The 18,359-nt window shown below is 54.8% G+C and overlaps 1 protein-coding gene and 1 long non-coding RNA gene across 3 annotated transcripts; one reads left to right on the forward strand and one right to left on the reverse strand.

The window, feature by feature from the left end:
• Positions 1–1,002: 1,002 nt before the first annotated feature.
• Positions 1,003–16,827, reverse strand: LOC148700352 (uncharacterized). Of its 2 annotated transcripts, XR_015971889.2 has the most exons (3): positions 16,222–16,827; positions 14,880–14,929; positions 1,003–1,140 (listed from the first exon to the last, which is right to left on the reverse strand). XR_015971889.2 is itself a non-coding variant. In XM_089926695.1 (2 exons), exon 2 carries the CDS (start codon positions 11,702–11,704, stop codon positions 10,802–10,804), a length of 903 nt encoding a protein of 300 aa, XP_089782821.1. In that variant the 5' UTR covers positions 11,705–14,929; positions 16,222–16,827; the 3' UTR covers positions 10,761–10,801. The 2 variants fall into 2 exon arrangements, 1 of the variants encoding a protein (XP_089782821.1); XM_089926695.1 differs by lacking the exon at positions 1,003–1,140 and having other exon boundaries at positions 10,761–14,929.
• LOC120105633 (uncharacterized) lies at positions 14,937–16,624 on the forward strand. The gene is made up of 2 exons (XR_015971888.2): positions 14,937–15,975; positions 16,188–16,624. It is a non-coding gene; the product is annotated as an uncharacterized LOC120105633 (long non-coding RNA).
• Positions 16,828–18,359: the final 1,532 nt, after the last annotated feature.

Raw genomic sequence — 18,359 nt, forward strand, 5'->3', positions numbered from 1 at the left:
CCTTCTCATACTAGCAACTAAGAGGAATCATGACACTCGGACTAACCATAAAATACCATGAGAAATCATTTTCAAAACTTATTTTATTTCTCTAAAAATCCGTAAAATAGTGCATGAAGATTGACAATGAAGATAGTATTTTGACAAAACTTTGTGCTACTCTCTATTTTCATGTTTACTATTTCTTGAAAGCAATATGTATCCGCATTTAAAAGCTATAAAGATTTGAATGACAATTTCGGAAAACTAAAAGCTTTTGTTCCTCATGCTGCTTTGTCGGATTCATTTTTCTTCTTGAATTTTAAGAATAAAAACAAAAAATAAAAGCAATGCCGAGAGAACCCTAAAATTTCTAATCTAAGCTTATTCCCAACTTTTTGGTTAAGTGCAAGATTTCTCATGTACCTTCTATTACAAGTCTCATTGCAGCTTTAACTGGATTCCACATGCTCAGAGTTAGTCGTGCCGATCACGCAAATGTTAATGTGACAATTAACTACCTTGTAGTTATTTTTGCAAGCCTAATCTAGGCTGGTTCAAAGTGTGCCTTCTATTTTGTTTGGCTTAGTTGGAGATATATCACCCATTTTCAAAATGTGCAGTGACACCACCCTGCCCACTTTTGAAAACAAGGTCGTTCGGCGTTCATGACATGCAGGGAGGTGGCAATTTGTTGAACGTGACGTTGCCAAGCTTTAACTCCCCAGTTTTCAGACAATATGTCTTCTCGAAGAACAAGAAAGCAAAAAGAAGCATCAAGGGATGGATAACAATACCAACCAAAAATTTCTAAGATCTATTTGGATGGTTGGACTGAAAATTTCATTAGATTCATGAGTTAGACCGATACAATCAGCAAAATTAGAGAATTACAGGCCATACTAGATCTATATTCATAAATGCTCAAAAATGTCACGCCCCAAATCCGGATCATGACACGGCCGTGCTATTGCTATCTTATGCACACAATAACACGAAGCCACATAAAATAAAAATAAATAGTTTCATTTACTAATGTCATAACATTAGTGAAGAAGTTGGAACAGTACAGAGCTTCTAAAATCTGATTATTACATAACATTTTCAATTACCCCAACCCTGAATAACATCAAGCTCCCTGCTCCTAGTGGTCTTAATCATCTGTAGGAAAAAAGTAGATAAAAAGGTATGAGCTACACAGCTCAGTAAGTAACCAGGTACTATCTTATTGGATCAAGTACAATTATGCCAATGTAGTGATTAAAATAAAACATTTTATAGATGATATACACAAATCAGGTCATAAAGCAATGCATGTTCTATCCATAAAAGTTCATAATCATGATAATGCAAGTCATATAAAAATATTGCCATTTATCCATACTTTATAAAACATACTCTCAGACGGATGTGCTGCTATGGTCACTATAATCCCGTGACAGGGCGTGTTAATCTTAGTCGACTAATTCTGTTATTCGTTACTGTTACGGGGGAAATAAGCCGCCATGCCCCACGTGACCGGCACGCGCGCCCAGGAAGACTACAGCTGCCCTTTGATCCAGCAATCCGACCCCGAGTCGGACATCCTCGGCTCCGCAGCCCGACCCCGAGTCGGCTGCCCCTTGATCCAGCAATCCGACCCCGAGTCGGATATCCTCGGCTCCGCAGCCCGACCCCGAGTCGGCTGCCCCTTGATCCAGCGCTCCGACCCCGAGTCGGAGATCTCTTGATAACGACAGGCTATTCCCCAGAGGCACGCCGCGGCCTCCTGCTCCACTACTCCCTGCAACGGCTGTATCCGATGCTGCTCCACGATCTCCTGCATCAGCCGTACAAAGCGGAGCCCCACTATGCCCTGACGTGGCCGTACCCGGTGCTGCTCCACGACGCCCTGTAACGGCCATGTCAGTGGCCACACCATCGTGCCCCACGATAACGAACCCCCCTGAGAGACCCCCCAGCCAGGTATATATGCGGCTGGGGGGAGAAAGGGGGGAAGTGAGCAATATCTCCCAGAGCACTCTCTTACTTGTGATTATCACCTCTCCTCCTCCTCCAATCTCCTCTGACTTGACCGTCGGAGGGCCATCACCACCCTGGTGGTGGTGCAAGGCTTGTTTGCAGGTTTCTTGGCGGAAGGTGGAGCGCAACCAACACCAACCAAGACAACTCAGACGGAACCCCGTTCACACCGCAGTGCCAATCGTTCTCGGTTTGGACCACCAGCAACAGTTGGCGCTAGAGGAAGGGCCCGAATCTTAGAACGATCGTAATGGCACGGCGAGGTGGTCGTGGAGCTTCCAATGCTTCCGGTCGCGGAGCCTCTCGCGCCTTCGGCCGAGAGGCTGCTGCGTCCCCAACGCACTCTCAGCAGCACTCCACCGCCCCTTCTCCCATTCAGACGGTCGAAGCTGCTCAGTTCGACCAGCTAGCCCAGCAGGTTCGCACCCTCGCGGAGGCAGTGCAGAATCTGCAGGGTGTGATCTCTCGGGTGCCGCAACGGGCTCAGGAGCCGCTGCCCCCCGAGCACTCGCCTCTTCCTCACAACCCGCGCTCCTTCCTCTCCCATGGAGAGGAGCGCCGGCGCGAGGAGGATTCTCGAGTGCGGTCCATTCTGCCAGGACCTTCTCATCGGAGCTGTGCGGGGTACGAGAGGCGGACCCGGGCGCGTTCTCAGACACCCCAGTCCTCGAGGGGCCCGCACTCCAGTCGGTCCCCCTCGCGCCGCTCCTTGTCCCCCACCCACCGGTCGCGCTCCCTGGACCGGCGGGTGGACGATCTCCACAGACAACTCCAGGTCCTGAAGGGCCACTCCAAAGATCCCTTCGCTGACTTGGAGATCTCCTCCCAGCCGGCGCTTGCCTCGAGGATCCTGCGGACCCCGAACCCGCCGGGGTTCAAAATGCCGGCGATCGAACCCTACGACGGGGCGGCGGACCCGCGGGACCACGTGGAGAGTTTCAGGACTCTTATGCTCCTCCATGGAGCATCGGATCCGCTCCTCTGCAAGGCCTTCCCGGCGACCCTCCGTGGCCCGGCAAGGGCATGGTTCGCCGGCCTGGAGGCTAACTCCATCCAGTCCTTCGACCAGTTCACCCGCTTCTTCATCAGCCATTTCGCCGTCAGTAGCAGGCGGCGACTGGTCTCCGACTCCCTCTTTGATGTCCGGCAAAACGAGGGAGAAAGCCTGCGGGATTATCTCACTCGCTTCAACAAGGCTACACTGGAGGTCCGGAACCTGAGCCAGGAAGTGGCTCTCTCAGCCCTGAAGCGTGGCTTCCGGAAGGGCAGACTCACCTTCTCCCTGGACAAACGCCTGCCGCGGAGCTTCCCGGAGCTGTTATCTCGGGCAAACCAGTATGCAGACGCCGAGGAGGCAGCCTCCCACCGGAACAAGGAGGCCGCCGAGGCCCCTCTAAAGCCCGGGAAGAAAAGGCGAAAAGAGGCACCCCAGAGGAGGAGCCCGACGCCTCAACGCCGGCGCAGAAGCCCGTCACCAGCAAGGAACCACGGCGCCACACGCCCTCGTTCTCCGCACCGACGCTTCAACCGGTACACCCCACTCCTGGCCCCCCGGGCCCAGATCCTCATGGAGGTCAAGGGGCGGGAGGACCTCCCGGTCCCGAGGCAGATGAAGAAGATCCCTGGGAGGAGGCCTTCTCGGGCGTACTGTGAGTACCACCGAGACCACGGCCACGATACCGAAGACTGCTTCTAGCTTCGGGACGAGATCGAGGCTCTCATTCGCCGAGGGCGTCTCGGTCGATATGTAAACGACCGACGTCCCCCGGCAGACCCGCGTCCGGCCGACCCGGCCCCTCAGGAGCCTCGGGAGCAGAATCGACCCGTTGCGGGAGTGATCCACACCATCACTGGGGGCTGCTCTCGGCCCGTGAGGAACGCAGGGGGCTCGGCGGAAGCATCAGGAGTGGCCGTCGCGAAGAGGCAGCGGGTCGGAAATGTAATCACTTTTTGTGATGAAGATGTAAAGGGGGTTCAGACTCCCCACGATGACGCCATGGTGATCTCTCTCACTATGGCGAACTATGATGTAAGGCGTGTTCTTGTGGATAGTGGAAGCTCAGCTGATATTTTGTATTATGAGGCCTTCCAAAAGATGAGCTTGTCCCGACAATTGTTGCACAAAACATCCACCCCCCTCATAGGATTCACTGGAGACGCTATCTCGGCCGAAGGTGTCATTGAGCTGCCTGTGACTGCGGACGTTGCACCCGCAGAAGCCACGGTGCGACTCGGGTTCTTGGTCGTCCGTGTCCCCTCGGCCTACAACGCTATCCTCGGACGACCCGGACTGAACGCCCTTCGCGCGGTGGTTTCTACCTACCATTTGCTCATGCGGTTCCCCACGGCGGCCGGGATTGGAGAGGTCCGAGGTGACCAACCAACCGCACGGCAGTGTTTCCTAGCAACTCTCAAAGGGAAGAAGCCCATGGAGGCCCTAAGCGTCGAGTCCCTTGACGCCAGAGACGAAGTGGCCTTGCGGCACGGGGAGCCGGCCGAGGGCGTAATCGAAGTTCCCCTCGAAGAAGGCCGCCCGGACCGCACGGTCCGGGTCGGAGCCAACCTCGACTTGGAAGCTCGGCTCCGGTTAGTGGAATTCCTCCGAGCCAATGCTGATGTGTTTGCCTGGTCGGCGGCCGATGTACCTGGGATCGACCCGGAGGTCATTTCTCACGCCCTCAACGTCGACCCGACCCACCGACCAGTAAAGCAAAAGAAGAGACACTGTGCCCCGGATCGGATCCGGGTGGTCGACCAGGAGGTAGACAAACTCTTGGAGGCAGGTTTTATAAGGGAAGTGAGCTACCCCGAGTGGCTGGCAAACGTCGTACTTGTCCGGAAGGCGAGCGGGAAGTGGAGGATGTGCGTCGACTACACCGACCTGAACAAGGCGTGCCCCAAGGATAGCTTTCCGCTCCCGCGAATAGACCAACTGGTCGACGCGACTTCCGGATATCAGCTGCTGTCTTTCATGGACGCCTTCTCCGGCTACAACCAAATAATGATGGCTCCACAGGACGAGGAGAAAACGGCCTTCATAACAGACAGGGGGCTGTACTGTTACAAGGTAATGCCCTTCGGTCTGAAGAACGCTGGCGCTACTTACCAGCGCCTCGTCAATAAAATCTTCAAGGAGCAGATCGGCCGAAACATGGAGGTGTACGTGGACGATATGCTGGTAAAGAGCCGCCATGCGGATCAGCACATTGCGGATCTGGAGGAGACCTTCGCCACCTTGCGGAAGTTTCGTATGAAGCTAAACCCAGCGAAGTGCGCCTTTGGTGCTTCGGCCGGGAGGTTCCTCGGCTTCATTGTCAACCAGCGGGGGATCGAGGCCAACCCGGACAAAATCAAGGCCATCCAAGATATGTCCCCTCCGACCAAAGTGAAGGAGGTTCAGGAGCTCGCTGGGAGGGTCGCCGCGCTCGGACGATTTGTGGCAAAATCGGCCGAACGCTGCCAACCGTTCTTCAAGGTGTTGAAGCGCCCGAAAGACTTCCTCTGGACGGCTGAATGTCAAGTGGCGTTCGACCAGCTCAAGGAGTACATGGCGTCTCCTCCCCTGCTGTCCAAGCCGCAAGAGGGGGAGATGCTCTACCTTTACCTGGCGGTCTCCCCAACCGCAGTCAGCGCAGTACTGGTTCGGGAAGAGGCAAAACTTCAGAAGCCCGTGTACTACACCAGCCGAGTCCTCCGGGATGCCGAGACGCGGTACACGAAGGCTGAAAAGATCGCCTTCGCGCTGCTGACTGCGACCAGGAGGCTTCGCCCCTATTTCCAGGCTCATTCTGTCACCCTTTTGACCGATCAACCACTGCGGCAGATCCTCAGCAATCCTGAGAATGCGGGACGGCTGGTGAAGTGGGCAGTAGAACTTGGTGAGTTCGACATCCGCTACCAGCCCCGGCCCGCCATCAAGGCCCAGGTGCTCGCGGACTTTCTCGCTGAGTGCACTGTGCAGGAGGCGGAACCTAGGCCGCCGGAAACACCCAGCCTCGATCTCCCGATCTGGACGCTCCACATTGACGGGTCGTCGAACCCTGAAGGTGGAGGGGCTGGGCTGGTCCTTACCAATCCCGATGGAGTGATAGCCGAGTATGCCTTGAGGTTCGGATTTTCAGTGACCAACAATGAGGCGGAGTACGAGGCCCTAGTCACGGGACTCAAACTCGCCAAGGAGCTCGGCATCCGGCGTCTGAAGGTCTTCACCGACTCCCAGCTGGTGGTCGGGCAGGTTCGAGGGGAGTTCGAGGCACGGAGCCCGACCATGCAGAGCTACGTCCGGAAGGTGCAAGCACTCATTCCCGACCTCGGCAGTATTGACATTCAGCAGGTCCCAAGGAGCGAAAATGCTAGGGCCGACAGGTTGTCCCGCTTGGTGGGCGCTGAGGCACACAACTTGTCAAGGGCGATATACCTGGAGACCCTAGATGCCCCGAGCATCGGCGAGGCTGAAGCGGTAATGGCAATTGATCCGGAACCATCTTGGATGGACCCGCTTGTAGCTTACCTCGCCGAAGGGATCCTCCCCGAAGATGAAGATCAAGCTCGGCGACTTGTTATGAAGTCCGCCCACTACGTACTCTACGAAGGGAGGCTGTATCGGACCTCGTTCACCGCCCCCCTCTTAAGGTGCCTCCGCCCTTCGGAAGCGGCTTACGCCCTCAGCGAAGTCCACGAAGGCATCTGCGGATCGCACCTGGGGGCTAGGTCCCTGGCACATAAGATCATGAGGCAAGGCTACTATTGGCCGACCTTATTGGAAGACTCAAAGGATCACGTACGGAAATGTGACGCCTGCCAGCGCCACGCCAACATCCAGAGAGTCCCCTCTGTTCCCTTGGCGCCAATCACCGCCCCCTGGCCCTTTGCACAGTGGGGAATGGATATCCTCGGACCATTCCCCATCGCTTCGGCCCAGCGGAAATTTTTGATTGTCGCCATCGACTACTTCACCAAGTGGGTGGAGGCAGAGCCACTGGCCACCATCACGGAGGCGCAAGTCCGGAAGTTCGTAAAGAAGAACATCATTGTCCGATTTGGGGTACCTCGGGTCCTCATCTCGGATAACGGTCGACAGTTTGATAACAAGCATTTCCGAGACTTTTGCGAGGAGTTCGGGATCGAACATCGGTTCACGTCCGTGTCGCATCCCCAAACCAACGGCGAGGCCGAGGTCACAAATCGGACAATCCTCCAAGGTATCAAAGCGCGGATCGGACGGACGGGGCAAGCTTGGGTCGAGGAACTCGAGAATGTCCTTTGGGCGTATCGGACCACGCATCGGACTCCTACCGGGGAGACGCCTTTCAGCCTAACCTATGGCACGGAAGCCGTTGTCCCCGTAGAGCTCGGACTTCCCTCACCTCGGGTAGCCGCACACCGACCCGAGGCCAACTCGGAGCAACTCCGAGGGAACCTGGATCTCTTGGAAGAAGCAAGGGAAATGGCGCAGGTTCGGATGGCAATGTATCAGCGGAGGGTGGCCCGATATTACAACTCCAAAGTCCGACCGAAGCTTTTCAGAATTGGAGATCTGGTGCTGAGGCGAGCTAAGGCATCTCAACCTACGGAAGGTGGGAAGCTAGCGCCGAATTGGGAAGGCCCGTATAAAGTTCGTTGGGTAAACCGACCTGGCTCCTACCAGTTGGAAGCCCTAGATGGCCAAGAAATTCCAAGGGGCTGGAATTCCGCTAACCTGCGGATGTATTACCAGTAGAACAACAAGGCCAGAAAGACAATTTGAAAAGGTGCAACACTTTTCATTTCAATAATTTCTGGTTACAATGGCGTGCTCGTGTGATTACAAGGAATTCCCAGAGGGAAATTAGGGAGTAAAGAAAGCAAAGAAGAGGTGGAGAATCCGTGGAGCTGAGGACCGAGGATCCCAAACCCTCAACCCAAAGCAGCTGCAATCCCACCGGAAGTGGGTGCTTCTAACCGGAGGCGCCATCCAGCACCTCACCAAAAAAACGAGGAGCCGCCGCAGAAGAAGCTCCCGCTGCCCCCAGGGGAACGCCGCCTCCAAAGGATATTCCCATCCTCCCCAGTGGTAGGAAAGAGAAGGAATACGAGGGGGAAGAGCATATGGAGGCGCGGTCCCGGACTGAGCGTCTGGTGCAGAGCTCGATCGGGAGGCTGAACTTCAAGGAGGGGAGATGTGATCCCGGATGAAACGCCTAGAGCGGAGTTCCGCCGGGAAGACCCTCCTTGTTGATCCCAGATGAAACGGCTAGTTGGCTGAAGTCGCAAGGGGAGCGTCTCCCCTTTCCTTCAACAGGAGTCTCTCAGTCATATGCCAAGGAGGAGGTCCGCGATCCATGGCAACCTGAACAGCTCCGGCTTGGCAAACTCCATCGTACCTGCACCTGTATTTATAGCCAAACTGCGGCCCCCTGGTCGTTCCGATGCGGGTGGCTCCAATAAATGCAGGCGCATTGAAACCGGAGCCGTTCCGGCTCCCGAGGCGTATCTCCCCGCGATTTCCTAAGCGTCATTCTCCTTAAACCGCATTCTTTGCGCAGGACAATCCGGGTGTCATGTACCCCTAGGTCCACATATCTCCGCTCGCGCCCAGGCCGTATCCTCCTCGAAGAACCCGCGTATCGCGGCCGCTCAACTAACACTCCTCGCAAGCAGCAGCTGGCGATCCGATTTCCCAGGTAACGCATTAATTAGCGTTTAATGCCCTTCTCGTGTTCCCCCAGGCAACGCTTAGAGAAAAGGAGAAACATGACCGCGGCTGGCCACGGAGAAACCCCGTCGGGCAGCGAGCGACAAGCGCACGACCAGCGAGCGGAATTTCCCGAGGCTCGGCCCTCGGATGCCTGGCTAGCCCGATGATCATCCCGGGAGCAGACTAGCCGGAAGCCCCGACCGGTCGCCTCGGCTTGCGCCAGCCTTGGCCGACCAACGAGTGGAATGTCCCGAGGCTCGGCCCTCGGATGCCAGGCTAACCCGATGATCATCCCGGGAGCAGACTAGCCTGAAGCCCCGACCGGTCGCCTCGGCTTGCGCCAGCCTTGGCCGACCAACGAGTGGAATGTCCCGAGGCTCGGCCCTCGGATGCCAGGCTAACCCGATGATCATCCCGGGAGCAGACTAGCCTGAAGCCCCGACCGGTCGCCTCGGCTCGCGCCAGCCTTGGCCGACCAACGAGCGGAATGTCCCGAGGCTCGGCCCTCGGATGCCAGGCTAACCCGATGATCATCCCGGGAGCAGACTAGCCTGAAGCCCCGACCGGTCGCCTCGGCTCGCGCCAGCCTTGGCCGACCAACGAGCGGAATTTCCTGAGGCTTGACAACCCTCGGATGCCAGGCTAACCCGACGATCATCCCGGGAGCAGACTAGCCTGAAGCCCCGACCGGTCGCCTCGGCTTGCGCCAGCCTTGGCCGACCAACGAGCGGAATTTCCTGAGGCTTGACGGCCCTCGGATGCCTGGCTAGCCCGATGATCATCCCGGGAGCAGACTAGCCGGAAGCCCCGACCGGTCGCCTCGGCTTGCGCCAGCCTTGGCCGACCAACGAGTGGAAGGTTCCGAGGCTCGGCCCTCGGATGCCAGGCTAACCCGATGACCATCCCGGGAGCAGACTAGCCTGAAGCCCCGACCAGTTGCCTCGGCATGCGCCAGCCTTGGTCGACCAACGAGTGGAATTTCCTGAGGCCTAACCCTCGGATGCCTGGCTTGGCGCCGGAAGAATTTCCTGAGGCCTAACCCTCGGATGCCTGGCTTAGCGCCGGAAGAATTTCCCGAGGCCTAACCCTCGGATGCCTGGCTTAGCGCCGGAAGAATTTCCTGAGGCCCAACCCTCGGATGCCTGGCTTAGCGCCGGAAGAGTTTCCTGAGGCCTAACCCTCGGATGCCTGGCTTAGCGCCGGAAGAATTTCCTGAGGCCTAACCCTCGGATGCCTGGCTTAGCGCCGGAAGAGTTTCCTGAGGCCTAACCCTCGGATGCCTGGCTTAGCGCCGGAAGAATTTCCTGAGGCCTAACCCTCGGATGCCTGGCTTAGCGCCGGAAGAATTTCCCGAGGCCTAACCCTCGGATGCCTGGCTTAGCGCCGGAAGAATTTCCTGAGGCCCAACCCTCGGATGCCTGGCTTAGCGCCGGAAGAGTTTCCTGAGGCCTAACCCTCGGATGCCTGGCTTAGCGCCGGAATAATTTTCTGAGGCCTAACCCTCGGATGCCTGGCTTGGCGCCGGAAGAATTTCCTGAGGCCTAACCCTCGGATGCCTGGCTTAGCGCCGGAAGAATTTCCCGAGGCCTAACCCTCGGATGCCTGGCTTAGCGCCGGAAGAATTTCCTGAGGCCCAACCCTCGGATGCCTGGCTTAGCGCCGGAAGAGTTTCCTGAGGCCTAACCCTCGGATGCCTGGCTTAGCGCCGGAAGAATTTCCTGAGGCCTAACCCTCGGATGCCTGGCTTAGCGCCGGAAGAGTTTCCTGAGGCCTAACCCTCGGATGCCTGGCTTAGCGCCGGAAGAATTTTCCGAGGCCTAACCCTCGGATGCCTGGCTTAGCGCCGGAAGAATTTCCCGAGGCCCAACCCTCGGATGCCTGGCTTAGCGCCGGAAGAGTTTTCTGAGGCCTAACCCTCGGATGCCTGGCCTAGCGCCGGAAGAATTTCGGGAGCCAGGAGTCAGCAAGACGCTACCGAGAGTTAAAAGAAAAAGAAGGACGAAGGCGAGATGAAGAAACATTCAACTTGCATTAATTTTCATTGTTTCAGGGCCGAGGCCCATACAATTTGGCAAAACCCCGATATACAAAAAAAAAAGAGAAGACAACGAAAGGTACAAGAGGTCAGCTTGGAGGAACTCCCGGGTCGGGAACGTCGGGCTCGTCCGCAGGAGGTAGGGAAGCAGCAGGAGAACCAGCAGGCAATGGCGCCGGAGAGGAGTCGAGAAGGGAAATCTCGCTCAGGTCAACTTCGGGGTACTTAGCCGACACCCTTGCCAGGCCCTCCTCGAAGCCTAAGATAAAGGCTTCAGCCCCCGCGTCCGACGCGTCACGGACAAACTCGTCGGACTGACGATAGGTCTGTACTGCCTCCGACATATCATGAGCGAACTCGGCGGACTGGCGATAAGCCTCTACCGCCTGACGCCCGATTTCCGCACTCCTCTCGGCCAGCGCCGCCTCTGCCCGCTCCATAATCTGGGCTTTCGCCTCCAAGACCTTCGCCACAATCCGGCCTTCCGCCTCGGTGGAGACCCTCAGCAGCTCAGCCCGAGCCTCCTTGTGCTTCGCTTCGGCAGCAATGCGAGCAGCCTCAGCCTCCGTCAGGCGCGAATGAAGCTCCTGATCGCTCGCACGGGACTTCTCCAAGGCCGACTCCAATTCGCCCAGCTTAGCTTCAAGAGACCGGGTTCGGTTGCGGGCGTTGTCGGCTGACCGCTGGGCCTTCTCCCACCTCTCCCGGTAGTCGGCAGCCTTCCGGGACTGCTTCTCGGCCCGCTCATCCGCCTTCTTGACCTCGCCCTCGAGACCCGAGACAACCTTGAGCTGCTCCTGAGCCTCCAACAGTTGCTTCTCGAGGGCAGCAAAGCCGAGTGCCCGCTCTTCGGCCTCCCGGAGCCTCGCCTCGAAGTCCCCGGTCGTCCTGCCTGCCACAGCCTGGCCTCCCTTTTCCACTGCTTTCAGCCGGTCCTCGGCCTTCGCCAGAAGCCCCGCCTGTTCCTTGTAGCACTCCTCCAGACGGATCATGTACTGGGCGAGCTAAGAAATAGGAAAAATAAGGGAGTCAGGCGGAGAACAACAGAGCCAATAAATGGTGAAAAGCGGCCAGAAGAACACTCACCGACATGAGACAGACACAGCTGGCAGCCCCAACGTCAGAGACCTCCAACTCCCGGACCCGCCGACGGTCCTTCTCCAGCAGCACTGTTTCGATGAGATTTCGGGCGCCATCGGTAGTGAAGGCAGACCCCGATTTCTCCCCAGAGCCGGACGGTGGTTCTGCAGCCTTACCCCTATCCATCGCCTGGGGAAGAGTCCGGCCGATCGCGCTCGGGGCGGGGGTCACCCCAGGAATTGATAGGGTCCCGCTCGGTCGGGGCCTCGGCGCGTCCCTCCTCGAGTCATCAGGAGCCGACCGAGTCGAAGGCCGGGTCGGGGACCGATCGCGCCCGACCCGTCCGTCTCGGGCAGGCTCGGATGATACCTCCGGAGTAGCGGCAATCTTACCACCGGAGGGCTGATACAGCGTCAGCTGCCGGTCCGTGCCCACGACGTCTCCCTGATCGGTGGGCCCGGACTCGTCGGTCGGCGTCGGAGGCACCTCCTTACGGGACTTCTTCGCCGGTGGGGCCCCGCTCGGAAGAGCTCGTTTCCTCCTCTGGGCTGCTTCCAGCAGGGACGCCCTACCAACAGCCTTTGTCTTCACCGACCGCATGACGTCGTCGATCTCTGCAAAAAGGACGGGATAGTCGGAGACGGAGAAACCAAAGGAAAGAACGGGACGAAAGAAGGGAAAAAGTCAAGAAAGAATCGGTGGCGGACTCACGGTCGGTGGGGACCGAGCTCAGACCGACATTCACCAAAGTATCCTCGGAAATAAGGCGGGCCACCGGGGGGAGCTGGCCCTCGGCAACCAACCCCTTCAAGGCGGCCAAGCCATCGGACTCCTCCCTTGACAGTCTCGATAGGCCGATCGGAGACTTCATCGGGGTCTCCCAGGTCGCCCTGATTTCCCAAGAGGGATCTGCATCAACAAAAAAGAAGCGCTCCTTCCATTTGTGAATGGAGGTAGGAGCCTCCTTGACAAGGCCGCATCCTCGCCGCGCTGCGAAGCACCACCACCCTTTGTCCTGGGGGTGGCCGCTCAGGCTGTAGAACTCCCAAAAAAACATTCAGGGTGGCGGGGATCTCGTGCATACGGCAGAGAACCTGGAAGACCGTCAGGGCCCGCCACGAGTTCGGCACCAGTTGCGTCGGTGCCACTCTTAAACCCCGTAGCACCTGCATGACCAAGTCCGAAGGGGGAAAGCGGAACCCGGCCTGGAGAATGCCCTCATTGATGGCGATCTTCCCTGGAGGAGGATGGGACATCCTCTCCTCAGGCCCCGGGAGCGTGGCGTTGCAGGCCTCGGGAAGGTGGTACCGAGCCACGAGTCTGTCTAAGTCTGTGGCGACCAGCTCCGACTTAATTTGGTCTGCTCTCACTTCGCCCATTCCTAATGGCCAATAAACCTACGGTCAGGACGGGGACAGGAAGGGGGGAAAGACCGGAGCGACTGGAGTACACTAGTATAAGAGGGGAAAGTATGGAGAGCCCTAAGTAGAAGAATGGGGAAAACTCACCGGAAAAGATGTAAGAACGGCTCCGAGAGCGCCAAAGGAGAAACAAGTGAACAGTCCGACGGCAGCAACAGCAGCGCAAAGGGGAAACTTGAAAATATCTGTAAAGAAGAAGACGGACGGGGAAAGGCCCCCGATTAAATAGGCGGAAAGGCAAGTGACGCCTCGATGACGCCAGAGGACGCCTGGCTGCCGAAGGGTCGCTCGCGCCCCAAAGGCGAATCGACACCATTAAGGAAGGATGTCCGCCGAAATCCTCAGACTGCCAGGTCAGCAATAACCGCCATACGCCATAAAAAGGGCGGGGAGCTCGAAGCGCGCGCGCCTCTCCGAGGAACGGCGGCAATCCCGAAACATCACTCCCTTCACCTGTTCCCCTTCTGGTTCCAGGCTCGGAAGTGGGGGGCTACTGTTACGGGGGAAATAAGCCGCCATGCCCCACGTGACCGGCACGCGCGCCCAGGAAGACTACGGCTGCCCTTTGATCCAGCAATCCGACCCCGAGTCGGACATCCTCGGCCCCGCAGCCCGACCCCGAGTCGGCTGCCCCTTGATCCAGCAATCCGACCCCGAGTCGGATATCCTCGGCTCCGCAGCCCGACCCCGAGTCGGCTGCCCCTTGATCCAGCGCTCCGACCCCGAGTCGGAGATCTCTTGATAACGACAGGCTATTCCCCAGAGGCACGCCGCGGCCTCCTGCTCCACTACTCCCTGCAACGGCTGTATCCGATGCTGCTCCACGATCTCCTGCATCAGCCGTACAAAGCGGAGCCCCACTATGCCCTGACGTGGCCGTACCCGGTGCTGCTCCACGACGCCCTGTAACGGCCATGTCAGTGGCCACACCATCGTGCCCCACGATAACGAACCCCCCTGAGAGACCCCCCAGCCAGGTATATATGCGGCTGGGGGGAGAAAGGGGGGAAGTGAGCAATATCTCCCAGAGCACTCTCTTACTTGCGATTATCACCTCTCCTCCTCCTCCAATCTCCTCTGACTTGACCGTCGGAGGGCCATCACCACCCTGGTGGTGGTGCAAGGCTTGTTTGCAGGTTTCTTGGCGGAAGGTGGAGCGCAACCAACACCAACCAAGACAACTCAGACGGAACCCCGTTCACACCGCAGTGCCAATCGTTCTCGGTTTGGACCACCAGCAACAGTTACCAACTTTAACCCGTTGGCAGAGGGCCTGTTATTCTTTGGATGCTAGCTCCAGGGTGTCGACTGGCCTCTATTTCTAGAGGTGGTCATAGCTATCTGAGAGTTCATAAATCATATTCTTTTTCTTTCATAAATCATAATCATCATAAATAGGTTTGAAAATGATAAATGGCATTATATAATTTAAAATGCATAAACATGCCTCAAATATCATTTTTCATACAGTTTAACATAATCATAATTTCATAACTCATACATCATCAAATATTCATGAAGGATGCTCTTTAATCAAATTCATGTATCACATGCAATCATATACTTGATCCTAATTTTGAGGAAAATATATCATAAGCAATACATTTTCATAATGATGAATAAACAGTAATTTAAAAACTTTAAGATCAGTGCCAAGGTTACTTACTGCAATATGCTTTCCAATTTCTTACGTCCGAGTGACAAATCCTTGATCACCTAAATAAATCACATAGGGATCACATTATTCTTTATTTATTTCATAATTTTCTAATTTATCATAACATGAATTTACTTGCTTAGATCTCAAGTCCAATTTATTTAATTTAGAGCCCTTGACCTCGATTTAGAACCAGATTGGGTTCACGTAGGTCAATTGGGTCTTTAATTAAAGAATTGGGCTCGGTTCCTGATTGGGTCTAGCCCTATCGGGTCAATTTGGTCTTCTGATTATGTTATTGGGCTCAATTTCAAGTCCAATTAAGTTTAATTTTGGTCCAGGGTCAATGTGGCTCATCTAGGCTTGAGTCAGGGTCAGCCCAAAGTCAATTCGGTCTCAATTTAGTTAAACTGGTTTTGAATTGGGCTTGATTCATATTCAATTTGGGTATGCTGAGACTAACTCAGCTTAATTAGGTTCAGATCCAACTCAATTGGGTTTAATTTGGTTCGGATTTAACCCAATTTATAGTTTGGGTTCGTCCGGACTTAGCCTAATCTGACTGGGCTCGGTTTTAATCAAATTTGGCTAAACCCATTTTTTTTTTATTTATTTGGGCCTAACAGGTTCGGATCCGTACCCGGATCAGACCCGTTAGGTCGGACCCGTTAAGGGTCTCTCACTTCTTTTTTTTCTTTTCTTTTCTTTTCTTTTCTTTTTCTTTTCTTTTTCTTCTTTTCTTCTTTTTCTTTTCTTCCTTCTTCCTTCCCGAACCTTCTTCTCCCTTTTTTTTTTCTTTCTTTTTCTTCTCCTCCTCTTCTCTTCTCCCGATTTCTCCTTCCCCCTTTCTTCCCATTTCTTCTCCCGTGGAGGGAGGAGGGCGAGCTCGGGAGGCTTGGGAGGAACGGCCTGCGGCCGATGGCGCCCGGCAGCCACACCCGCGGCGCCCACGGCCACACCCGCGGCCGTGCCCGTGGTCGCGCTCGGGGGTGCATCGGCGGCCTGCGGCCGCGTCTGCATCCTGCTGCCGGCGACCCGCGTCCCACGGCCGACGACCCGCGGCCCACGGCCGAGGCCGGCGCCCGCGGTTGCGGATCAACCACCGGTAAGTTTTTTTTTTTTCCTTCTTCTTCTCCCGCGGACGGGAGATCTGGCTCGGGGAGGGCCCGAGCCGCAGCCGGCGGCGCTCCCCGGCACCGGCCGCCCTTGCGGCCGCCGCGGCTTACGGCCGACGCAGCTTGCGGCCATCGCAGCCGGCGCCCGCCGCCATCTTCCTTCCCCCTTCTTTTTTTTTATTTGATTTAATTTCTAAACTAGATATACAAAGAATAACTATGAGTAAGGGCGTTACCTGCTTGAAGAAGAACGTCCGCCTCCTACTCCGGCAACGCGGCCCTTTACTCCGGCGGCGTGGGTCTAACACCGGGTCCTGCCAATCGGAGAGGATTGTGAGAGAGGGAGACAAACAGTGGAGGAGGAGGATGAACGGGTGGTGAAATGGTAGCCGATCGGGGCTTCTTGTAGCCTCGATCACTGGGAAGGCGGACGGTTGTAACCGCCCACCATCAGGCGTTACGAACGCCTGCACGATGGTGTAATTGCCCTCCCCCCCCTCCGTTTCTCTTGGAAGTGGGGCGGTTATCACAAAAAATAGCTTTGGAGTGGGTTGATCCGAAAATTCTGAATATTTCAAAAATCATCATATTAGGTGGACCATGAAATTTTAAAAAGAGACCAAGTTCTCTCCCCTTCTTCTTCCTTGCCTTCTCTTTGAGTAATCAAATTGCACCTAGATAAAAGATGGTGTGGAGCTAGCTATGGCCTAAGCTAACCAAGGCAGCATGGTGATCCGATGGCCCAAATAAACCAACCTGGGCTTACCTTTCAGAAAAGAAGAAATAGGGCTCGTAGTCCAGTCCGTGCCTCTGGAATCGAGGTTTAATCACTAGACCAGCCTGATCTGGGTTTGGGTTATCTTTCGCACGAAAGAATAATTTGTCTTCTTTTGTGATGCCAACCATTGGATCGCACCTTGCACAGCTTTCCAAAGCACTCCAACCTCTTGCTTTCTTCAGCTATTGTGCGATCTAATTATTGATGTCTGAAAGAAGGTGGATCATTCTTTTGCATAAAATATATAACCTGGACACAACAACCCCCCCCCCCCCCCCCCCCCCCCCCAAAATCCATCTTCATCCCCAGAGATCGAAGAGATGCGCTGATTAGAAGAATATTATCAACAATTTTAGCTTCGCTGTCACCAACTTTAGTTGAAGGGGGAAAAAGGATAATACTATGCAGCTTCCTTTATGGGTACATGATGAACAATTCTCCTGCCATGTGCCAAAAAAGGTGTAGTGCTACTCATCTTGTTGCCAAACACAACTAGTTATTTGATTATGGAGTTGAAGTCAGCAACCATGGACCCCAAAATATATTAAAGATGTGAATATCAGGCACTGATGAAGAAGAAGAACGCACATACACTACCTGCAACTATTCCATCAATCTAGCTGAATTCACATGGATAACTCAATCATAAGGAGCTGGATGAGAGATTTTGGATAAAAGCAGCGGTTTAAGATTGGAAGGTTGTGAGAGAGGAAAATTATTGGTGCTAATTTCCATTCAAAATTATTATAGTCATGAACAATATGATAACCTTTTCTCCATGTTGTTGTGACCCCAAAGCAAAGTACACGAACCCCCTGTGTATTGTAATCGAGCGCTTCCTTAATCATGGCCGTCAGAGTCTGGCCCTTCTCCTTTCCGGATCTTGATTTGTCGCGTCGTTTCCGTCGTAGTGGTCGATGGGGAAGAAAGAAATGAATGAATGTCCTTTTGGGAAAATGTAGAATAATACACCTACCAAGACGAAAGCCAAAGGATGATAACTTATAGAAAATGCTTTACATGTGAGATGAAAAAGGAATTGGGCTGTCACAAGCCGCTACGATGAATTTCGTGCACCCTTGACAGGATTTAGCTGTTCTGAACAGCCAAATGGTTGGGATCTATGCAGGGAAATTAACTTTCAGTGATGAGATTTTGCTGCTTCAACCTCCAAAGTAAAGGCCCACATCCTTGTACCTACAAGAGACATGTAAATAACTCAAATGAGGCACCTTTACATGACCAACTGTGTCATTGAAGGCAATCCGAAGGTTGTCCTTAATCCCTTGTTCATCCTCTTGGCCATCGTCTGGCCATCCATAATCCTGGTCTGCGAGGCATCTACACCTTAAGTGCTTGAATTGTATAAGACTTAAGTCTACTGGATTGGAACAGAATAACTCTCGAACTCTTCTATCCCTCTTAAAAATGGAATGCTTATACGGTCGTAACCACAATATCGAGACATTCCTCACCCTTAGGAACGGAATGCTTCTACAGTTATAACCATATGATCTTCTACACTCCATGTATGCCGGTTATCGGACATACAAATGCAATGAATTCTAAAATTTACGCATCCGATACAAGAACTCA

The sequence above is a fragment of the Phoenix dactylifera genome, chromosome 12, assembly GCF_051530095.1.
Source record: "Phoenix dactylifera cultivar Ajwa chromosome 12, Ajwa_hap1_PhDact_Kaust_v1.1, whole genome shotgun sequence".
NCBI lineage: Eukaryota > Viridiplantae > Streptophyta > Magnoliopsida > Arecales > Arecaceae > Phoenix > Phoenix dactylifera.